The sequence below is a fragment of the Diabrotica virgifera genome, chromosome 1 (assembly GCF_917563875.1).
Source record: "Diabrotica virgifera virgifera chromosome 1, PGI_DIABVI_V3a".
NCBI classification, from domain to species: domain Eukaryota; kingdom Metazoa; phylum Arthropoda; class Insecta; order Coleoptera; family Chrysomelidae; genus Diabrotica; species Diabrotica virgifera.
Window position 1 is genome coordinate 12300408 of NC_065443.1, and position 23510 is coordinate 12323917.

A 23510-nucleotide genomic window follows, 5' to 3' on the forward strand; every position below is an offset into this window, starting at 1 on the left:
GTTTAAATTAAATTTAACTTAGATTTAACTGAAGGTATCTGAAGGGTCGACCTGGGCGGTGTTTCTTATCGCGGTATATAAAACTGGAGGAGGATGATTTTATGGCACATAAAGATAAGAGGAAAGTAGCTTTCCTTTAATAATAGACGAGTCAGAAGTTGATATGTTTTAAAGAACAAAAAAGACACCAAGAAAACAAAAAAAAAAAAAGAAAATGACAGCTTATTAGAAGCATTGATGATAATTATGAGACAACTAACGAATGAAATAAAGGAAAACCTACATACAATAGGGCGAAGATATGACAAATATAGGCCAAGAGATCAAGGAGATTAAAGAATAAAAATAATATAAAAAGGAATTAATAGATCTGAAAAAAACTAATGAACAATCCATGAAAGAAATGGAGCAACTAAAAATAGGGCGCGTTTCCACGAAAGAAAGAGTAAAACGTAGAAAGCGAATATCCAAAGCAAATAGAGATATATAAAGAAAAATAAGGATTTATGAAAAGGACGAATGAGCAAAAGGAAACCAAGTGAAGAATGGATTTCAAAAGTTATTTATTGATAATAAAATATGGAAATGGAATCGACAAAAAGACAGACTGGAAAAAATAAGCAAAGGTACTTAAAAATTAGCAAATAAAATAGAAAGGGAAAAAGCAACGGTAACGACAAGGTATGGAAAAGGAAAACGAGCAATATGGCAAATTGGACTTAAAATAGAAAACTTCTTCTTGCAGTACCGTCTCCTATCGGAGGTTGGCTACCATCACAGCAGTCTTAACTTTGTTGGCTGCAGCTCTGAACAACTGTATTGAGCTGCACCCATACCACTCCCTTAAATTTCGCAACCAGGAAATTTTGTCTTTCCCGAGATTTTTCCTTGGATATATCAGGGATTTCCTCCCGAATAGAAAACTATATTTTCTTAATAGTGGGGGTACAAATAGAATGTTGGGAACAAGTTTTCTAATAAACAAAAAGTTAATTTTGTTGAGTTTAAGGCATTTAAACGGCAAAGGTTTAATATACTTTGCCACAGAAATGAATCTGGAAAATATATAAACAAGGGATCATTTTATAAAACAGGTAAATCCCTTATTTATTGAATTTCACAACTTGGACAATAGCACCCCTCTCAGCTGAATACTAATGACTCTTTGAGACACTTTATCAGACGCTACCTAATGTGGTATATTTTTAAGAACGACAGTTTGAGTGTTTAAGCAATGAAAACGAGCTGGTTCGAGAGCAATATTACTCTGGGCTAATTAGCAAAATTCATGGAAAAGTTATTTACCAGCAATTTTATTGCTGGAATCGAATTATAAGATCCTATATACTAATAATATAGGTATGCAAAGTCCGCAGATAGTGTGCTATTTTTTTTATAAACAAAATGGCGCCGACAAATCGTATTTTTTTCAATTATTGCTCTATAACTCCGAAGATTTTAACTTTACAACAAAAATACCCAAATAAAAATTCACCGCAATTAAATTCTGCATAGAGATATGTTCTTCACGATTTGCTCCGACGAAAATTTTCCTCGGAAAATGCGGGTTTTCCTAACAAAAACTCTAATTTTCAAATAAAGTTTTAGGTAAGTAATTATTAATCAATAATTAAATAACTTAGTGACATCAAAGCTTTCTTGGTATAGATTGTAATTCCAGAAGCCGGTGAAAATTAAACGAATATTTTAGCAACAATTCAATTGTTAATTAACAAATTACGATCGCAATAATAACCAAAATAATCATGATACATTGATCAAACTTATAAAGATTATAAAGATGAGATGCTTATTTAATATTTTATCGACAAAATATAAATTTTTCTTTTTTTTTGCATAATCTTTAAATTTTGAAAAAAAAAAATAGTTATAATACGCTGGTCTAATTAGTAAAGGACAAAGAAAGGTTATTTACCAGCAATTTTGTTGCTGGAATCGAATTATAAGATCCTATATATTATTAATATAGGTATGCAAAGTCCGCATATAGTGTGCTACTTTTTTTATAAACAAAATGAAGCCGACAAATCGTATTTTTTTCAATTATTGCTCTATAACTCCGAAGATTTTAAATTTACACCAAAAACACTGAAATAAAAATTCACCCCAATTTAATTCTGCATAGAGGCATGTTTTTCCCGATTTGCTCCGACGAAAATTTTCTTCGGAAAATGTGGGTTTTCCCAACAAAATCTCGAATTTTCAAATAAATTTTTTGGGCCAGTAATTATTTATCAATAATTATATAGCTTGGTGAAATAAAAGCTTTCTTATTATAGATTATAAATTCAGAAGCCGGTGAAAATGAAACGAATATTTTAGCAACAATTCAATTGTTAATTAACAATTTACAGTCGCAATAACAACCAAAATAATTATGAGACATTGATCAAACTTAGAAAGATTATAAAGGTGTGATGACTATTTAATATTTTGTCGACAAAATATAAATTTTTCATTTTTTTTGCATAATCTTTTAAAAAAAATTGTTATAAACAAATTAACAGTTCTCAGAAATTGTTTATTATATTCTAATTTTAAAAAATACTTAAAATGCGTATTTCATAGGTCTTGAAAATGAATGCTTTAAAAAAATTTTCCAACCATTTGCAAAAAAGTTATGAAACAGCAAAATAAATATACGAATGCTCCGTTGTTTATAATTTGTTTTAATTGTTTCAAAGCTAAAAAGTGAGTATATGGTACAACCTAATTACTCACAAAGAATGTCAAAAATTAGTGCAATGGTTATATTTTAAACAAAGATTAAAAATATTTTATTTTGTAATTTTTAGCGCAAACGTAGGCCTGATACAGAGTCGGAGCTAAAATGTTCACTCGAAGCGACTGACACGCTGCATACATTATTTATTAAAAGTGTACATCACGCGGCCGGTCGTCGCTCCGAGTGAAAATTTTAGCTACAGTACTGTGTTACTCTACTTTTGCGCGTGTAAATTACAGAAAAATATATTTATAATCTTTAATTAAAATATATTTATTAAACTGATAATCGATATTTTTTTGCAAATAATTAGCCTGTACTTTAAACTCACTTCTACGCTTTGAAAGAATTAAAAAAAATTATAAACACAGTAGTAATCATATGTGTACTTTGCTGTTTCATAACTTTTTTACAAATGGTTGCAAAAAAGTTTTAAAGCATTCATTTTCAAGATATTTGAAATGCGCATTTTAGCTATCTTTTAAAATTATAATATAATAAAAACTTTCTGAGAAACGTTAATTTGTTTATAACTATTTTTTTTAAAACATTTAAAGATTATGCAAAAAAATAAAAAATTCATATTTTGCCGACAAAATGTTAAATAGGCATCTCATCTTTATAAGATTTCAAAGCTTGATCAGTGTATCATAATTATTTTGGTTATTATTGCGACCGTAAATGAATAATTAACAATTGAATTGTTGCTAAAATATTCGTTTAATTTTCATCAGCTTCTGGAACTATAATCTAAACCAAAAAGGCTTTTAAGTCACCAAATTATTTAATTATTGGTAGATAATTACTTATCTAAAACTTTATTTGAAAATTAAAGATTCTGTTGGGAAAACCCGCATTTTCCGAGGAAAATTTTCGTCGCAGCAGATCAGGAAAAACGCGTCTCTATGCAGAATTTAATCACGGTGAATTTTTATTTGAGTGTTTTTGTTGTAAAGTTAAAATCTTCGGAGTTATAGAGCAATAATTGAAAAAAACACGATTTTCGTGCGCCATTTTGTTTATAAAAAAAGTAGCACACTATCTGAGGACTTTGCATACCTATATAATTAATATATAGGATCTTATAATTCGATTCCATCAATAAAATTGCTGGTAAATAACTTTTCCCAAAAATGGCCTATTCTCCGATAATCAGCCCAGACTATATATAACAAGCAACAAAATTAAGAGTTATCCGGATAATCATCTAAATATTTTGATTCTACAGGGACGATATGACTAGAAAAGCATAATATCGATGGGTTTTTGACAAAACATCGTAACCGACAAGACGCACAGTTTACAGGAGACGACTTTTTCTTCTACCGACTTTTTGGTTAATATAATTAATGAAAATATGATAAATTAGTACATAAAAAATATTAATTTAAGAAAAAAAACTGTAATATAACATTATTTTATTAAATTATGTAACCTACGATACTTTTATTTGTTAGAAATTTTTATTTGCTAGACCTTTTTATTTGTTTTTTTTTCTTTGTTAGACCTTGTCTGTGTAAATTTTAGTTGCAGCTTGTCGCTTAAGATAAACATACGATAGTTTCAAGGTATCAATCTATAAATGAATATTCATAAGAAACGTAGGTATCTTAACAGAAAAAATATTATTAATAATAAAAATCGACAAAGAAAAATAAAATTTAATACGTATCTGTGACACTGTACTAAATGATGTTCTATTCAAAAAAATCTCAAAAATTTAATTCAAATGATACGACGTCCCAAAAAATGTAATTTTTGAAAACTTCGTAGTTTTACAGAATTACTACCACTTTAAGAGGGTAGGTATTAGTCAAGTTTGAACAGATATTACAAGTTTATAGGTGTTTTTTAAAGCTTAAGATGTAATCTTTAAAATGCACTAAACTATTTTGCCTTAGACATGAAATAACAACTTCTTTTTGAGAAAATTAAGAAAGATAAAAAAATATAATACAATAACCCAAAAATATCAGTTAAAAAAATGTTTGTACAAAGTCATCAAAACATTTTTCTCTATAACTTACCTAAAATACATTTAATAACAAGCTTAAAAAATTATAAATGTAATTTTTTTGAGCTCTTATACAGTATGACTGCCTAACTTGGAACCTACTGATAACTTTTTATTATCAGATATTAAATTTTATTAATTTCACACGAGGTATGTCAAAAAATATGAATCTTGTTCAAAAGTAAAGTAGCTTTATATTTCACAATATCGAAAATTGTTATTAAAAAAAGTTGTTTGGAATTAGAAATTATGTTTTAATATTTGTTCTATATTGACTCCCCTACATTTGTTTCAGATTTCAGTGAACTTACTACAAGATGATATATTTTTGTTGCAAATATAATATTTATGATATTTGCACAAGAACAACTAAAAAACATAGGTTATGTCATTACCAAATTAGTAAATTAGACTTCAAATTCTATTAAAAAGACAATAAACCATAAAAACAAGTATTAAAAACTTACCGCATCTATTGAATAAGAGGTTTTATCAAAACTACCACTATTTTCGTTTTAAATTGTTCTACCGAAATAAAATTTGCACTGAGTTCTAACACATTTAAGATAACACTGAGTAATCCTAACGGTTATTTTAACGGTAAGCGGCAAAATATGCAAACTAACCGACCAGATTTATGGCGTTTACTATCATCTGTCGGTACTACCTTGCCGTTTACGATACCAAAGGCACAAAATGAGTTTGAAATGCGGTCGTTACGATAAAAATTAAATTCAATTTTAGACACTTAGGATGTTATTATGGGAAAAATAATTTTGAATCGGCTGTAAACTATCGTAAGGAACCATTTAAGATAAAAAACCCATTTTTGGAAAATTGATGCTTACGATATTTTGTCAAAAACCCGTCGATATAATACAGAATTTAGAAGATAAATCCAACTTTAAATATTACTTACCTCCAAAAATATTAACGAGTATAGCATGCACTTTGGGATCGGCAGTGATGATTTTGAAAGCTTCCTTTACAGCTTGTGCGGTGGCGCCACCTCCGACGTCCAAGAAGTTGGCAGGGGAACCGCCGTGAAGCGAAATGATGTCCATGGTGGCCATGGCGAGACCAGCGCCGTTGACCATGCATCCGATGTTGCCGTCCAAAGCGATGTAGTTCAAGTCGAACTTGGCGGCGGCCACTTCCTTCTCGTCTTCTTGGGTCCAATCGCGGAGGGCGAATAGCTCCTTTTGGCGGAATTGGGCGTTGTCGTCGAATCGGAATTTTGCATCCAGAGAGAAATCTATAAAATACGAGTTATTTTAGATACGGAAATATCGCAGAAATGGTCTGCGTAAATGGAGTGTAAATCTGAGCTCGCCTGTACTTCACACAGGAATAACTAGTGGGGAAGTCGAAAATAAAAACTGGATGGTACACTCGTGACAACCTTCCATAGTGGTATCAATCCGCCAATGAACAAGTAGAATTGCTTATAAGAAGATCAGTTGAAGGCGTCAACGAGACTTTTGCCATTTGGGTGGTTGACGCTTGTCCGAAATAAAGAATTTTGAATGGCAGTGGATGAACATATAAATAATCAACGACCGCAGATTTCTAGAAGATCAGAAGAATGCGGTAACAAGGTTTTTGGCGACCGGATGGTTTTTGTCAGGACTCAGAACCAAAATAAAGAATATTTAGTTATACGTGGTGAAGACGTAAATAATTAATACCAGGGCCCTTATTCTTGAATTTCAGGGAGTAGAAATGGTAAGAGAAAGTGACGTAAAAGTAGGCGTGGCTCCCTAAAACCGAAAATGCTGTATTCTTGAAAAAAATTCTCTTAATGTTCGAGAGAAATGTCACTCCCTAAGGGAGTAATAATTTCTACTGGTAGTATGTAAGAGAAATTGAAAATGGGAGCGAAAATAACAATACATAACCTTAGAAAAGCGGAGAGAACTGAGAGATGTCTCAAACCGTCTATTTTATTTCTATCTGCTTTCTTCAATATCCATGTTTGGGATGCATAATATGTGGCTGTTTTTCATATTTTCATGTGTTTCATCTTCATAGCTGTTTTTGTGATAGTAAGTCTTCTATGCATCTCGCTGTCACATAATATAATCTTTTCTGTATGAAATATCTTAGCTGATCCAATTGTATGGAACTTTGGTTTTTAATTACAATTTAGGGAGGTTTTTGAAGTTATACTTCTTTACCGGCGATAGAGGGTGATTTTTTTATATGTTAAAACCTATCAGCCCGGCGCATGCGCATTATAACTTTGTTCTGATTGGATGTTCAAATGACATGTCAAAAATTATCCGATATGGCAGCTGTGGTTTGGAGGTAAAGGTAAACAAATGTATAATATATTAGTTTTATTGTTGTGAGGACAGAAACAAAAAAGTTTATAATATTGTAGTGACTTTTAAATAGTTTTTAAAAGCAACAGGTACGTAATAATTGTTAATGTATCATGGGTATAAACCTACCTATTTGATCTGCCAAAATACATAGTATGTAATACTTTTATTTATATAATTTGATTACCATCATTTCTATCAATATTCACCTAATATATTGTTTTTTTACTCTATGTTTTGTTGTATTTTTTCAATTCTAAATCATTTCAATTCAAAATTACAATAATTTGATCAATTTTCAAAATATCACAAGTTTAATACGTTTAGTTAGTCGATCTTCGTAAATAATGACACATAGTGTCCATGGCTAAGCGGAGAAGGCGAATGAATTCCAATACCAACCGCTCTTATCAGCGCTGGTTCGAGTCCCAATAGAAACTTTCTTTTTTGTTTTTTTTAATACATTTTATGATTGTAAGTATATTTATTATATAATTGTATTTTCAGAAAATACGTATTTAGTTAAAAAAATTTTCGACAATTAATGTTCAGACATCATTTGTGGCTTGTTTAATGTGTTTGTGTGTGTTTTATTCTTTTATTATTTTAATTTTTGGCACTGTTAATAAAAATGTTTGAGAAGTAGTAAGTATAAATTAGTTTAATATTTAAACAAAATATAAATAAAAAGTATATTAATTTCGTTTAAATCATATAATAGAAGTATAACTTCTTACGTGCGTACAAAGTACACACACATTCTTTTTTTATTGAGAGGGTTCCCAATGTCAGATCTTGTCATTTTACACTGAAACTTATCCTTCAATCCACATGTATATGTTATAATGTAACTTTCAAATGCAGATTTATGGACGTTTCTATCTATCTCCATATCTATAGAATAATGTCTATTAGATATCTATACAAATATATTTCAAAGAGTAACAAGTCTGAATTATAGTGGTTTCGAGGCAAATGTTGGGAAGTGCTTCAATAACCAATATTTACGAATACAAATGGTAATAACTCTATAATAACGTTCAGTGAAGATGTCACGCATATATTTTGTCATAAAATGGTAATTATTTTAGTTCCAAAGTGTAACAATTCGAGTTGTTTCATTTGGTAACTGATTTTTTTCCTAAGCGTTTTATTTTCTCAGTTGCAAACAGTTGGATTTCTAAATTTTACTCTTCAGAGTTGGCTTTGAACGTTAAAAAAATTCAAAGACTGAATGTCCAAGGACAGATGATGAAAGAAATTAATATTTTCGCAAGAAGGCATATACATTCTTTTCCTATAATGGAATCTCATTACTGCTTAGCTCGCACACAGAGAATATATTTACAGGGGGGGCTTGAACTTATCTGAAATGTATCGGTTGTATCTAAAGCAGTGCATAGAAAATAATTGTCAGTCTATTAAAAACATTTATATGGAAATATTTTCAATACTGAGTACAATATTTAAATTTTTTTAACAAAAAAAATGCATGTTCTTTCTGTAAATATTTTAAAGATCTATCCAATGAAGAGAATCTGAAAAAAAAACAGGAAAGCTTTAATCCTCACATTAATGAAAAGAACCAAAGTCAATTAGAAAAGAAAACGATTTAAAACTGTCTTCTTCGTCAAAACTGTAGTATGTTGTTTTGACTTGCTAGCAGTTCAGGTTGTTCCAAACAGAGACAGAAGTGATTTTAATAAAAGAGGATAAAAGAGGCCTGTTACAATTGCACAATTTACGATATACATAATAAACAAGGATATTACTTTTTATGGCATGACGGGTAGCTTGTAGGGATGTTAACAAAATAGGTGGTTGTTTACTAGAAATATTTGAGGATCATGTTACAATAAAACTTCATATTTTATTTTATTTAATCAGTTAAGCCCATTTGTACCTTTCGGTGTTGGGCTCAGAAACATCATATTTTACTCAGATAATTTCACTAGGCAAAATAAAAATAAGTTTATATGTGCCAGTTAATCATACATTGTCTTAAATACACATATTGAAAGCATTACTCGTAAGTTCTTTGTGGTAGAACACATCCAAAACTAGGGCGATACAATGCATGCTCTTATAGAATGTGAAAAATAAAATGCTCTGAAAGGAGGACCACTGTATGTGCCTTCACAACTAACACCTATAATAAATTTGGCAAAGAAAACTGGAAAACCCTATATTACTATTATATTTCGACATTTAATGAATATTTTTTAAATATTCAAATATTTTTTAAATATCCTTTAGTTAAAAACACAGCTAACTACACCAAAAATATCAGCGAGGAATCAATGAAATGGAATGATGTGCATATTGTTAAAGTAGAAAAATTAGCCTCCTACACAATTTTATACAAAAAAATATTTTTTTAGAAGGAGTTCTAATCAAGTATATTCAAATGGGAAATAAGCCACAATTTTACCTATTACCAATTAACGTTTCGACGCCCAAGTCGGGTGTCGTTGTCAAAATACAAAATAATTATTTTGTATTTTGACAACGACACCCGACTTGGGCGTCGAAACGTTAATAAAATCATTTTTAGGTAAAATTGTGGCTTATTTCCCATTTGAATATACTTGATTAGAACTCCTTCTAAAAAAAATTTTTTTGTATAAAATTGTGTAGGAGGCTAATTTTTCTACTTTAACAATATGCACATCATTCCATTTCATTGATTCCTCGCTGATATTTTTGGTGTAGTTAGCTGTGTTTTTAACTAAAGCTTTAATATTCATTACAATTATATACAAATATAATTATTATACAAAATATACAAATATACAAAATAATAATTTTGTATTTTGACAACGACACCCGACTTGGGCGTCGAAACGTTAATAAAATCATTTTTAGGTAAAATTGTGGCTTATTTCCCATTTGAATATACTTGATTATAAAAATGTCACAAGAAAATAGCTTCAGAACAACATTAAGGAGTTCTAAAGTATAAATGTTAACCGGAGAACAAGAGGATAGCGAGCAAATATTGATATCAGACTTCTCATACATGCTAATCAGTTATAACAGAGAATATATATTCTCCATTTATATCCGTTTAACGTTTATATCCTTTGGTTTAATCAATGTATAACTTTATTATCAATAAATAATTATGTAAGTGGGTGTACAGATATTCCTGCCCTCACAATATTCTTTTTTATACATACAAAAGTGTATAATCTCTTTTTTGTTTTAGCATAGTGCATAGTATATCATGTGGCCAAGTTATAATCATATTTTTTGTGCTACTAAAATCATTTGTATTATTTTATCCTGCTGTATAACAAAATGATTTTAAACTAAATATGAATTTAATTTGTTGATTACTTGATTATTCTACAAAGTTAGGTAGGTTATAGTTTTAGTACATTATCTAAAAAAAACAACAACCAATAGACACACTGAATAACAAACAAAACATGTAACGTTAGTGAGAACACGAGAAATCTTTGTCAACGTTGTGTACATACAAAAAGAGAAAATAAAGGCCGGTTTAAGCACAGTTTAATGTTGAGTTTAAGAAACCTCAACAAAGAAATAAAATAAAGGTGCAAAGCTGGTAAACAATATTATCACAGCATGTATATGCAAATAAATTAAAAGCCACAATCAAAACAACTAGCCAAGAGTTGTATTTAGGAAAATACTCTACACTCTTCAGAAAAACTGTTTCTTTTTTGTTTGTCGGAGTCCGAAGTCGAAAAATCATGTAAACAAAAACAAAAACAAATGATCAGGTTGACAGTTGACGGTATGTCATTAGCTAATATTTAACTTTTGTGATTGGTTCAAATTTTCAACAACAATCCGGCAACACTGTTCACAGTTTCTCTCATTCCTTTAGAGTAGAAAAGCGAGCTGGCGTAGTAGGGAGTAAAATTTTCTCTCGATTCAAGAATAAGCGCACAGGGTGATTCTTCAAGGTCATAGTCGGACATATCGGAGATTTTGTTAACTGAATGGTTGTAGGAACATGCCATATGACTTGAAAAAGTAGATAAGGCGCTACGCCCAGACGAAATACTGCAAAAAAGTACTTCTATCATTAATGTCTCTAAAAAGTATCTTTAATTTATCTACCGAAGTGACTAATCTTACAATCAATCATCACCCAATCATACTTTCTAGATTACTGGAAGATTTTTAATACAAATAAACGCGGAAAACACAGAAAACTCATCCAAATACTACAAAAATATGTATAATATAGATGAACGGGATATAAGAATAATATATTGATTCAATTTACTTTTTTAGTTGGGAATAGGCCACAATTTTAGTTTGAAATTACGTTTATTTGTCGTTTCGAATTCCACTTCGGAAATCGTTATAAAATTTTTTTTTCAAAACTTAGTTTCAAAAAGTTCAAATTCAAGACTTGTTTTTTTTTTGTAACCACACGACAAATCTATATACACACAGCCAAACTTATATGGAATCACCATGTAATTCAAAGTAATATTTATTTCTTTTGAAAAAACTTGTTATTGTTGCGAAGAATAAAGGTTTTTATTGAAAAAAAAAAAGAATGTGTGTGTACTTTGTACGCACGTAAGAAGTTATACTTCTATTATAATACAATTTCAACGAAATAAATATACCTACTTAACAGCTACAATACAAAAAATTAACAATAATTACCAAAAATGAACCAAAACCAAAAATGATGCCAAATATTAAAAAACAAAGAAAAAATATGAATCGTCCGGGATTTGAATCTGCAACCTCACGAGTTTTTGATCTCTGGTCCAATGCTCTATCAACAAGGCCATCAAGCCGCATGCTACTTACCTTTCAGATATACATAATTATCCATCACGGTGACAAGTGAAATATAAAAATAGATGTTTATTATTTTACGCCCAAGGAAGACAAATCCAAAGACACAAAATTATAATAAAAAACCTTTTAAACCACCTTTTTCAAATTGCGCAAGTTGTATTATTAATATTAATGTTAATAAATGAAATATAAATATTTTGACGTTTCACAATTTGACAATTCACTTTTAACTGCAGTGCCTTAAAAATTTTAAAGCATTAGTACCTTAAAGTACCATTTTTAACGCTCCTATGGAGTCCTAAAAATTGCATTTTTAACACGTTTGTAGAAAAATATATTTAAAAACACTAATATATTTTTTCCACACCTTTTCTGGACTGATACATACATAAATTAAAACATTTTGAAGTATAACTTCAAAAATATAATATGAAAACTATTTAAAAAGGCAGTAAAACTATTAACTAACCTTTGTTGTTTCTCTTCCCACAAATTTTAAAACGCAACAACCATACATAACCAAACCGTCAACCGTCCAAACCACAGCTGCGCTACAGCTGCCATATTGGATAATTTTTGACATGTCATTTGAACATCCAATCAGAACAAAGTTATAATGCGCATGCGCCGGGATCGTAGGTTTTAACATATAAAAATTGACCCTCATATCGCGCGTAAAGAAGTATAACTTCAATAAACAAATATATAAGACAATCGGATAGTACAGCTCGGTACGGTATAGGTTATTTGCTTGAGTTGCAAATTGAACGAAAATAAACTAACTTTTGCGTCCAAAAACGAAAATATGTCTGATGTGGGGTTATAGAACTTACAACGAGGAAAGATTATTGGTCTTGTGGAGAAAGTAATGTTCTCAGAGGGACATAGCTGTAGAGCTAGGCGTAATACAGGGCGTTCTGTCCAAAACCTATGCTAGGTAACAGGAACTAGGAAAGCTCAAAAATAAAGCAAGGGAAAGTCGCCAAAAGTAATAACGGGTCTCCAAGATCGTTTAATTGTCCAATCAGCTGGAAGACACCCAACTTGCACCTTTCTCACCTGCAGCTCCAAAGGCAGCTTTTGGAAGCTACAGGTGTAACTGTTTCAGTTGAAACGATAAGAAGAAGAGTTCGTACCAAGAAGTATACAGCAGGAGACAGTTATGGGTTCCCAAGTTATCCAGGCAGCACAAGACTGATCGCCTAAATGGGTGTCTTCACCACCAAAACTGGAACATTGGGAATTGACAAAATGTGCGATTTTCAAAAAAAGTCAGGATTTGTGTAAAATCAGATGACCCATGAAATCGTGTACTTAGAGGTCGAGGAAGACAAGAAAGAACGAAAACTGTCAGATCTGTTCACAAATATACAAGGGGAAGTGTAATGTTCTGGAGAGGAATTGTGATCCGTAAAAAAACTCTTTTAATTTTCATCCAATCAACTATAACTGCTCACAGGTATGTTGATAACCTGTAGTCAGGCTCTGGAGAGGTGCAACAGGAGAAAATTTAATTTTATTGCATGATAATGGACCTCTACATACCATTAGAGTGACTACATACGTCATTGAAGCAGAAGGTATCCCTTGTTTGGAGTGGCCTGCTTGATCACCCGAGCTTAATCCTATAGAGTATTTGTGAGATATGCTTAAAAGAAAAATTAGAGCTAGGGGTCTTAGGGATAATCCACAAAACACCGCACAGCTAGTAACAAGGCTGCTCTTAAAGGATGGAGCAACCTACCACAACAAAATGTTGATAATTTGATTAGGAGCGTGCCCACGCAAACTGACGCTTGCATAAGGACTAGAGATGATAACACTGACTACCACAAAATACAAAAAAAAAAGAATGTGTGTGTACTTTGTACGCACGTACGAAGATATTCCTCTATTATATAGGTAATTTAAACGAAGTAAATATACATAACAGGTTATTTGTATTTTATTTAAAAATTAAACTAACTTTCTGATCTACCACTTCCAAAAATTTTTTATTAAAATAACGAAAAATAAAAAAAAGTATGAATCGTCCAGGATTAGAACCCGCGACCTTCCGTGTGCTTCCGTTCTCTGTCCCACCGCTCTGCCAACTACGCCATCGAGCCACTTGAATTGACACGTAAGTTTCGGATATAATTACACAACACGGCGACAAACTGTAAACATGTTATGCCTACATATTTTATTATTTTACTACAGGGAAACACAAATCCAAAAACACAAGAATTATAATAAATAATACATTTCCTAAAACCACTAATATATTCTTTTAATGACTTATTTGCACGGTTACAGATACATACATTGTCATACATACCTATATTGAAAGATTAGCAATGAACTACATACTGTCAGTGTGCGCAGGCGCGTGGTTGATATACAATTTTACCCTCAATCGATTCGTCGCTAAAGAAGAATATCTTCAAAAATAAAAACAATTTAAACATTATTCGTTTTACATTGAAATTTTGTATGCTATTGACTTTAAAACAACTAGATACTTTCAATTTGTTTTATTTAATTGTTATGTATTTGTTATTAAATTGCTTTAAAATAAATACTGTTTGACTTCGTGTGTTTGTTTTTTTAAATTCGCACGAAATAATAAGAAATATCAGATGATTCCATATAAGTTTGGGTGTGTGTATTTAAAATGGAAGATATAATAACATTTAAAAGTCGTATTGAAAGGGTTAAAAAAGAGAAACAAAAATTAAAAAGAAAAGAAGGAAATAAATCAAATGACCCCTAATAATAAACACTGAGATAAAACTAAACATTCAATATAAGCCATTCATCAAATATTTTTTAATCATAAGGATAGATAAACAAGATGTTTACGTAATTAATTAATCAGTAAGGCGTATAAAAACTAAAAGATTTTTATTAGATTAAATAAATGACTAACAATGAATATTTAAATGCACTTCAAATTGTGTAATTTGTAACAAATAAAACTATCAAGTAGGCTCACGGTCCACATTTGAATTCATCTAACAAAGGTCAACAAACAAACTATTTATTATTATTTGGGACATTGTTTAAATAACATAGGCTCAGAGAAAACGAATTAAAAACATTAAAGGTTGTTGGGTATTTTTTGTCAACTTTTTACTGTGGGAAGGTAAGAGAAAATGGAGATGTTGAAATTTTTAGAGATAATAATATATATCTACACGACCACTTTGCTTAAGGCCATCGGTACATATTTCGCAAATATTTTACGGCTATCCCTACTTTTTCTTTCTTTTTGTGTGCCTAATAGTGCTAGTTTGGTAAGGGTATTTGCATATTATTACAATATTTTTTCATGTTTTTATGTTTTAATTGACATACGTGACAAAAGGATAATTTGACATAAAGAGGATAGAAAGATTGCTCAAAATAGCGGATATGAAAACTCTTGGAAAAATCAATGGTAAGTCACTATGGGACAGAGCTAGAAGTACAGGTATATGACGGAGATGCAAGGTGAAGAACATTAATGACGGGGTAAAAACAGAAGAGTAGAATGGAACGCACACATAAGCCGAATGACAACAAATAAAGTAGCAAGGAGGGCGAGAGACGGTTCCCAAATGGGATCTTAAGACGATCAGTGGAAAGACCACGAAAATTATGGAACGACAACTTACTAGAGACACATTGAAAAAACAGACAGAGTCATGTCTATACAAAAAGAAGAAGAGGAAGAAGATGTGTTTACTTAGTGTGTTTGTTGTTTCTTAACCCGGGAGTAGTCGCGTTCACTTCTGTAACGTGAATAGTCGCGTGTTAGATTCTATCTCAAAATACGAATTTAAATACGAATTTACAATAAATTTTTATTATATATAGACCGGTCTAGTTAGACTCAAAAATAGGAGTGAGGCTACAATAATTACCATCAAGCTGAAAATTGGCAGGAATATTCAAAATACCATCGTAAATGAAATCTAAATAGTCCTCATAAATCCGACCCCTGCTAAAAAATTTACGCGGGGTCAAAGGTCACCAAATATGGTTTTTAGCGATTTTCAGCGAAACGGTAAGTTTTATCGTAAAATTAGCTCTAACAAAAAATGTAGATTAGATAATTATCTATAAAAAAATATCTTAATAGTTTTTTTCCTAAGAGGCACTGTTTTTGAGATACAACGATTCAAAGAGTTGAAAGACTTCTAATCGTCATAATATATGTATTAGTACACCAGGTGTATACATCACTGAAGCTGTAATACAAGTAAACATAATATTCTACGGTCAACTTAACTTATATTACACATAATAATATAAGATTATAAATATGATAATGTTTCTACTATACAGCTTGCGGTCTACCGAGGAATGCAATGTATAAGCTGTATTATATTACAGTGCCAACAAAAAAATCTTTACAAAGTGAATGTAAGGCGAAAATAATAAGAATTATTTGAATTTTACGGCTTAAAATAATAAAAATAATGTTCTTGAACTCCTAAGTGGAGCATAGAGCTTCAGTGAAAACGCGCCATCGGGTTCTATTTTGCGCTAGGGCCTTCACCTCATTCCATTTTACGGCTTAATCCCAACAAAAATACACAACAAAATACAACAAATGACAAAGTATTAACTTATAATAATTCTTTTTATTTATGCGCCTTAGTTCAATTTGCAAAGATGGGTTTTGTCGGAATAAACACGTTCGTCAGCTAATCTAATCAACCTACCTATTCTCTTCTCAGAAGGGTTTGAACATAATAATGAAAGACAACTTTCTAGGCAAAATATTTATTAAAATAAATAAAAATAAATTTCGACCACGAGTCAGGATTCTGTTAACCGAGATACGATAGTACCAAGCGGCGCCGCTAGGAGGAGCACTCCAACAATGTGTCTCAGAATACTTTAACGAAACGTGGTCATTTTGTACTCTAAACCGAGTAAGGTATGAAAAAGAAAAGAAAATAATCGTTTTCGTTTTGATTCAATTCGAGTCTCTTGCCATCCTCTGACACCGTGTTTCGGGGTCTCTACCCCTTATCAAAGAGGCTATGCAAGTAGACTAGAGGCTATGCAAAATATTTATTGCTAAGTACTAATAAATACTTATGCAAATTAGACCGTAGTTTTCCTGGGTGGCGAAATCCTTCAGGTAGATGACACCCTCGAGGTATTAATTAGTCTTGAGTACTACTCCGGAGTGAAAATACGTGTTAAACCTATATTTCTTTATCGTGTATTTCGTGTTATTTTCATTGTTATAACAAAAATGTCAGAATATTGTTTTATTTGCGCTAAAATTTTAACTGAAGGTGAAATTGTTACCGTTGAACGTGGTATAAAAACATTAATCAATGCAAGTACTGAAAGAGCTGATGGATTTTTAGAATTTTTTAAACAGCAGAAATCTGTGACCATACATATGGAGTGTCGTAAAAGTTATACTCGAAAATGTTCTATTGCTGCAGCTATTAAAAGACAATATGAAAAACAAGAAGCCAGTACATCGACCAAAAGTCCTCTTACTAGAGCACGTATAAGTGAATCAGCTTTTTGTTTTAAAAAACAATGCTTATTTTGCGGCCAGGAATGTAATGAAGAGCGTGAAAAAAACCCAGGATGAACAAGAAGAAGAAGAACAAGAAGAAGAAAAAGAACTAGAAGAGGAAGAAGAACAATGAGAAGAAGAACAAGGGAAGCAGAAGTATTAGAAAATTATGAACCAGTTTGATAAATTTCCCTTTTTTTAATTTATACCGCTTTATATAAAGTTTTATCATTTTTAACCCTTGCCAATATCAATTATTAAATAGCTTTAAATTAAACAGAATCATAACAGATCCGTGGAATAGGCCTACTGGGGAAACCACGTTAAAAAACGCACTAAGTACACTACCTCAAAGGTGGTGTGGAAACGTGTGCGCATATTATGAGGATTACCACTTTTTGAATCGTTATATCTCAAAAACGGTGGCTCCCAGGAAAAAAAGTAATAAGGCATTTGTTATAGATAATTATCTAATCTACATTTTTTGTTAGAGCTATTACGATAAAACTTACCGTTTCGCTGAAAATCGCTAAAAACCATATTTGGTGACCTTTGACCCCGCGTAAAATTTTTAGCAGGGGTCGGATTTATGAGGACTTTTTAGAGTTCATTTATGATGGTATTTTTAACAATCCTGCCAATTTTCAGCTTGATGGTAATGTTTGTAGCCTCGGATGCGTAAGTTGACCGGAGTAATAGTATTTTTATTTACTTGTTCCGTTAGAAATATTATTTCTAACAATTATTAAAACTAATTGGCTCTCCCCAAAGCCATAAATTCCACAAAAAGAAGAAGAAGAAAAAAAATTCCTACGCATTACTACACCCTTTCTCGAGGCACTTACGAAATTTTCATTAAGTTATCGCGAAAAAGGATAAAGTGTGAGATTCTATCTAACGGCGCGACTACTCGCGGGTTAAACTGTTAGTAATAAAAATCTGTTTGTTCTAATATATAAATTCGCATAAAAATGTACTCACATTTTTCACCAGCATCCTCAGCGTATGGATTGATCTCGATTAGAAGTGCATCTTTCTTGGTAAAGAGATCGTACATTCTCAAAAGCATATCAGCGGTTTTTTCTTTCTGAGATTCGAGGCCGACTTTGACTGCTACTTTTTCGGCTTGTTCTTTGGTTAGGCCTTTCACAACATCAATGGGTTCGTAGAGGATGGCGTCTGGGTTTTCTGCGGCTACTTCTTCGATGTTTACACCTCCTTGAGAAGAAGCTATGATGACTGGACCCTACAATTTAAATTTAAGTTGCAAAAGCTTGATATAACGACAAATTTTTGGCAAAAATAGGTGACATACTGACTACAACACTTCTCTTAAAGCTTCTTTGACTTTAAATTATGCCTTAGTTTTCGCACTAACTTGATCATTTGATAAAAAAATTTCCTGAAGCAATTTTGAGGTCTGCAATTTGAAGTAAAATTTTGTCGTTTCATTCGCATATATTATGTATATTATTTTCTTGTCAGGAAATAATTTATTTGTGAGTGATTTTGTCCACGTTTAGGCAAAAAAAAAGTAATTACATGGACTGTTAAAAAAGCTTACAGTGAAGGATAAAAGCAACAACACCCTCACATCAAAAAGGAAACATAATTTGAGATATTTCAATCAACAGTAAGAAAAATAAGTGCATTAAGTAATTATCAATGATAATGTCCAATGCAGTAATATCAAACTGAATCATGATCTTATTGAACCAAAATTGTTAACAAAATAGAACCAAGTAATCATTAATTCAACAAACAAAGGCTATTTTGCTAGTTTTTTCTAGTGATGGCATTCTCGAATACCAAGAATAGTCTAGTATTCGATTTCTGAAAGTTCTCGAGATGTCTCGAGAACTTAAACTGAAGTGTTTGAATACTACTAGCTGAAGTAGCCATCGCTGTTTAATTAAGGTACTCAGTCTCAGTACCCAGATGTGAGCAGCTATTTTTAAAACATTTCTTAAACATATTTCAGTGAGTGTGAGACTCATTAACAATATAAACATTAAATAAATCAAAAATTAGTGGGTTTAAAACCAACAATATTTATTTTAAATCAACTTTAAAATGAATAGTTATTGGTTTTCAAAAAACTCGATCCATGGAAGTTCTCGAGTACTGAGGTCTTGATTCTTGAAAGTATTCGATTCTGCCTATCACTAGTTTTTTCATCAAAGAAGACATTTTTGAAGTTATACTTCTTTAGGCGCGATTAAGAGCGAATTTTTATTATTCTGCGCGCATGCGCACACAGACAGTATGGCGTTAGTTACTAAATCTTTCAAGTTATGTATAAATATTTCAGTGCAAAAAAAAGGTGTGAAAAGAATATATTGGTGTTTTTAGTAAATATATTTATTATAATTTTTGTGTCTTTGAAAACATTTATTATATTTATTATACTTCACTTCGTCTGTTTGTTATTATTTTTTTAGGCATGTCACAATAACCCCACAGTGAAACATGGGTATAGTGTGACATGTGACACTATCACCAATTACTACCTTAGTTTGATCAGGTTATGGCTGACAGTATCTTTCTACCGTTCATCAGAAGAGCAAGAGATCGCTGGTTCATCATCTATCACTCTATTAAAATAGCACCAAATCACTGGCCAATCCTCCAGTCCATTACAAGGGTGTCAAATCACCGAACTTCCTGTTGGGCAAGAAACACCAGAGAAAGTGTTTGAGCATAATATGCTTCTGGAAAAGATAGTTCACACTAGCACAAAAAAGAAAGTTAAACGGAGAATTGATACCGCAAAAATAATAACAAAAGAAGAATACATAAGTTATTTAAAGACAAAAAGGCTGAGTCCATTAAAGGAAAGCAGAAAACCTGTCCAAAAACAATCAAGAAAAAGTTAAAGAAAGATGAATCAGATAGTGATGAGGAGATAGAAGATCTCCTCTTCAACAGAAGAGTTGGTTGTTAACCTCTCACCTGATCACAACCTTGTGCTAATTCCGAGCAAGGATGACATACATCCACATGTGATACATTTTTAATCTTAAGACATCGACTTATTGTCGATTACTATACAGCTCATAATGTAGCAATAATGTTATTTTGAGGTTTTACACCTATTCAAGTGGCTAGTTTCAATTACTTGTCCACTGGACGTTTACACTGAGGATGGTCAGTTTGACCGAAAACGTTTTGTACAACCACTCCCTTGTGGATGAATTTTAAAAATTTTTTAATAAATTTATAATATACCTATATACAACAGAAGTGTTTACTTCATTCTACGTTGTTAAAGTGAATAAATTAACCCGAAGGTCTCCGAGAGGTGTGGATACACCTGTTTCGGTAAATATGATGTAAAATAATAAATAATAACATATTAACGTAAATAACATAAATAACATAAATAGCAACATAATACAATATAATATAATACAATAAATAGATAGGTACGTTTTTTTAATTGTAAATACACAGTTATGTTTTAGTAAATATGATACGTAGAATAAATAATATAATGAAAACAATAAAATAAATACTTAGTTTAACAATAAAGCACGAATAATTAATTTTTTTAAAAACAATTATGTATGGCTCAATTAGTTAGTAATATTTTTGAAGAATGGTGTATATACGCATGTTTTATTAAATATGATAAAAATAATAAGCAAAATAAATCAGTTTAAAACAATATAAAATTTGAAATATAGGTATAAAAATTGGTAGTGACTCTAGAGTTTCATTTATTTTTTTTTTGTTTTTTAATGTATGTAAATTTAAGCTACTATAATGATGTCCCAAAAATGTCTTGTTTGTTCCATCAGAAATGATTTTAATTTCTTTTTAAATAGAAGAACATTCTTAGTATTTTTGATATCATTGGGGATATGATTATATATTTTTGGGGCTAGAAATAGAAAACTTCTTTGACAGAAGGACTTTGTCATTTTCGGAATCATATAAAGGTGTTTGCCTCTTGTATCATGCTCATGTGATGGTAAATTGTTGTCTGTTTTCATGGTGTGATATTTTAAAGACACACAAAGAAAGTATAACTGTTTCAAGTCAAATATATTACTATCCTTATATAATCTATCTGTAGAGTAGGTGTATGGTTTAGACATAATAATTTTCAGAAATCTTCTTTGTATGATTTCCAGTGGGAGAATGTGTGTTTTTAGGGCGCTTCCCCAAGCCAGTATACCATAACGGAGATGACTTTCTACTAGTCCGTAATATAGTGTGCGAAGGTATATATTAGGTATGTGTTTTTTAAGATGTTTAAACTTATACAGGATAAACTGTAGCTTTTTAATGATATGTTTAATGTGAAAGTCTCATTTTAGATGTGTATCTATAAAAACTCATAGATATTTAACATTTGTTACGGGTTTAATATAAAAATTTTGTTTATTATGTGATATTTGAAGGGCTTTGAAAAGATCAGTGGTCAAGTTAGAGTTAAATATTGGTAGATAAATAGTTTTCTTAAAATTTTTTGTTGGTATTTTGTAGTCAAACCATTCTTTTATTAGTTGTAGATCACATTCTGCTTTTGTTTTTAATTCATACCAATTCTCAGCATCATAAATAATAGCTGTATCATCAGCAAACCCAATTATGTGCCCTGTACTCTGTAATGAAAATAATCCATTTATATATATAGATTAAACAGGACAGGACCTAATACTGTTCCCTGTGGCACTCCATATGTTATACTTCTTTGTCCGCTTATTCGGAGATCCTTACTACCTGTTGTCTCTCAGAGAGGTAACTTCTAAATAATTGTAAACAGTTGTCTCTTATACCAATATAATGGACACTAAATAGAAAAAAAGAATGGAACAACCACATAACCAGAATGGGGGAGACACGTGTGGTCAAAATAGCAAGAGATAAATCACCAATCGGTAGAAGAAGTATCGGCCGACCGCGCAAAAGATGGAGTGACAACCTTCCATAGAGGTATCAATCCGCCAATGAACAAGCAGAATTGCTTATAAAGAGGAAGAATTATATGGCCGAAGTATTCTGTTTTCCTCCTCTTTTTCTCCTATTTCTAATTCTATTTAATTTGTCAACTTTTATTTTTTTTTGTTTGTTTTTTTCCAAATTTTTTTGCAATTTTGGACCCAGGGTTTTGCCGCCCCTAAAGGATGGCGCCCGTGTGCATTGCACACTTTGCACATATGGTAGGGGGGCCCTGTGTGTGTGTAATTGAAAACTTTGATGACACATGACACTAAAGATGAAATAGAAGTGGAAGGATTAAGAAGTGTTGATAAGGATAAAAAAGTTTTGTTGTTAATGAAAAAGACAGTTCGTTTATTAGAATGTCTCAGATTATAGGAATATTGATGGATCCGATATTATCCCTTAATGATGAAATATTTCGGTATACTTTTAATGGAAAAGTTGATGTTTTTGAATGTTAGATGTAACTGAATTTGTAAAATAAGAAAAAGTTCTCAATAAAATACCTATGTTTAATAAAAAAATTGGTGTTTCAAATAAGAAATTTCATTTTCTTTTTCTAAAATTGTCGAATTTTTAAATGCCAAAAATTATTACAATATTTTTGTAATGTCTTTCTTTGTCCCCCAAGGCACACCTAATCCTAGGTGCTTTTAAATACCAAAAAAAGCTAGTTGTCACACTATCCCTAATCCTAGTCACAGTAACCCCACAATGAAGGGATAGTGTGACACCTTATCCTCTCAAATAAAACATAATGTAGAAAGAATTTCAAAAATGCAACATGGCTATTCACTGTGCAATGATTGTGAAAATTAACCAGAAAGTCTTCATTAAAAATCTGAAACCGTTCAATTAAAAACAAATACATATTTTTTTATTTTAAAATCAAATTTGCATATTTCTACGTCACACTAACCCAAGGTGACCCTACTTATTTGAGGTTACGAAGTGATTAAAAAAATTGTTGTTCACTATTTCATATATGAAATAATACCGGGTGTCCACTTATATTTTCCCCCATTTTAACTGCCTATAACTTCTAAACGGCTCAAGATAGAAATATGCGGTTTTCGCTGAGATATTTTATTTTAGTAAAAGTTTTGTCTGAATGAATTGAATTTTTTATATCGCTTTCAAATACGAAAAGAAAAATGGCGGATTTTTGAA

The 23510-nt window shown here is 31.2% G+C and overlaps 1 protein-coding gene across 1 annotated transcript in view; it reads right to left on the reverse strand.

Moving 5' to 3' along the window:
• LOC114326202 (succinate--CoA ligase [ADP-forming] subunit beta, mitochondrial) overlaps positions 1–23510 on the reverse strand; it is a 35973-nt gene that overhangs the window by 7947 nt on the left and 4516 nt on the right. Inside the window, exons 4-5 of the mRNA XM_028274517.2 lie at positions 18372–18636; positions 5680–6015 (exon numbers count right to left, since the gene is read on the reverse strand). Coding sequence (XP_028130318.2) covers positions 5680–6015; positions 18372–18636 — 601 coding nt within the window. The remainder of the gene's footprint in view (positions 1–5679; positions 6016–18371; positions 18637–23510) is intronic.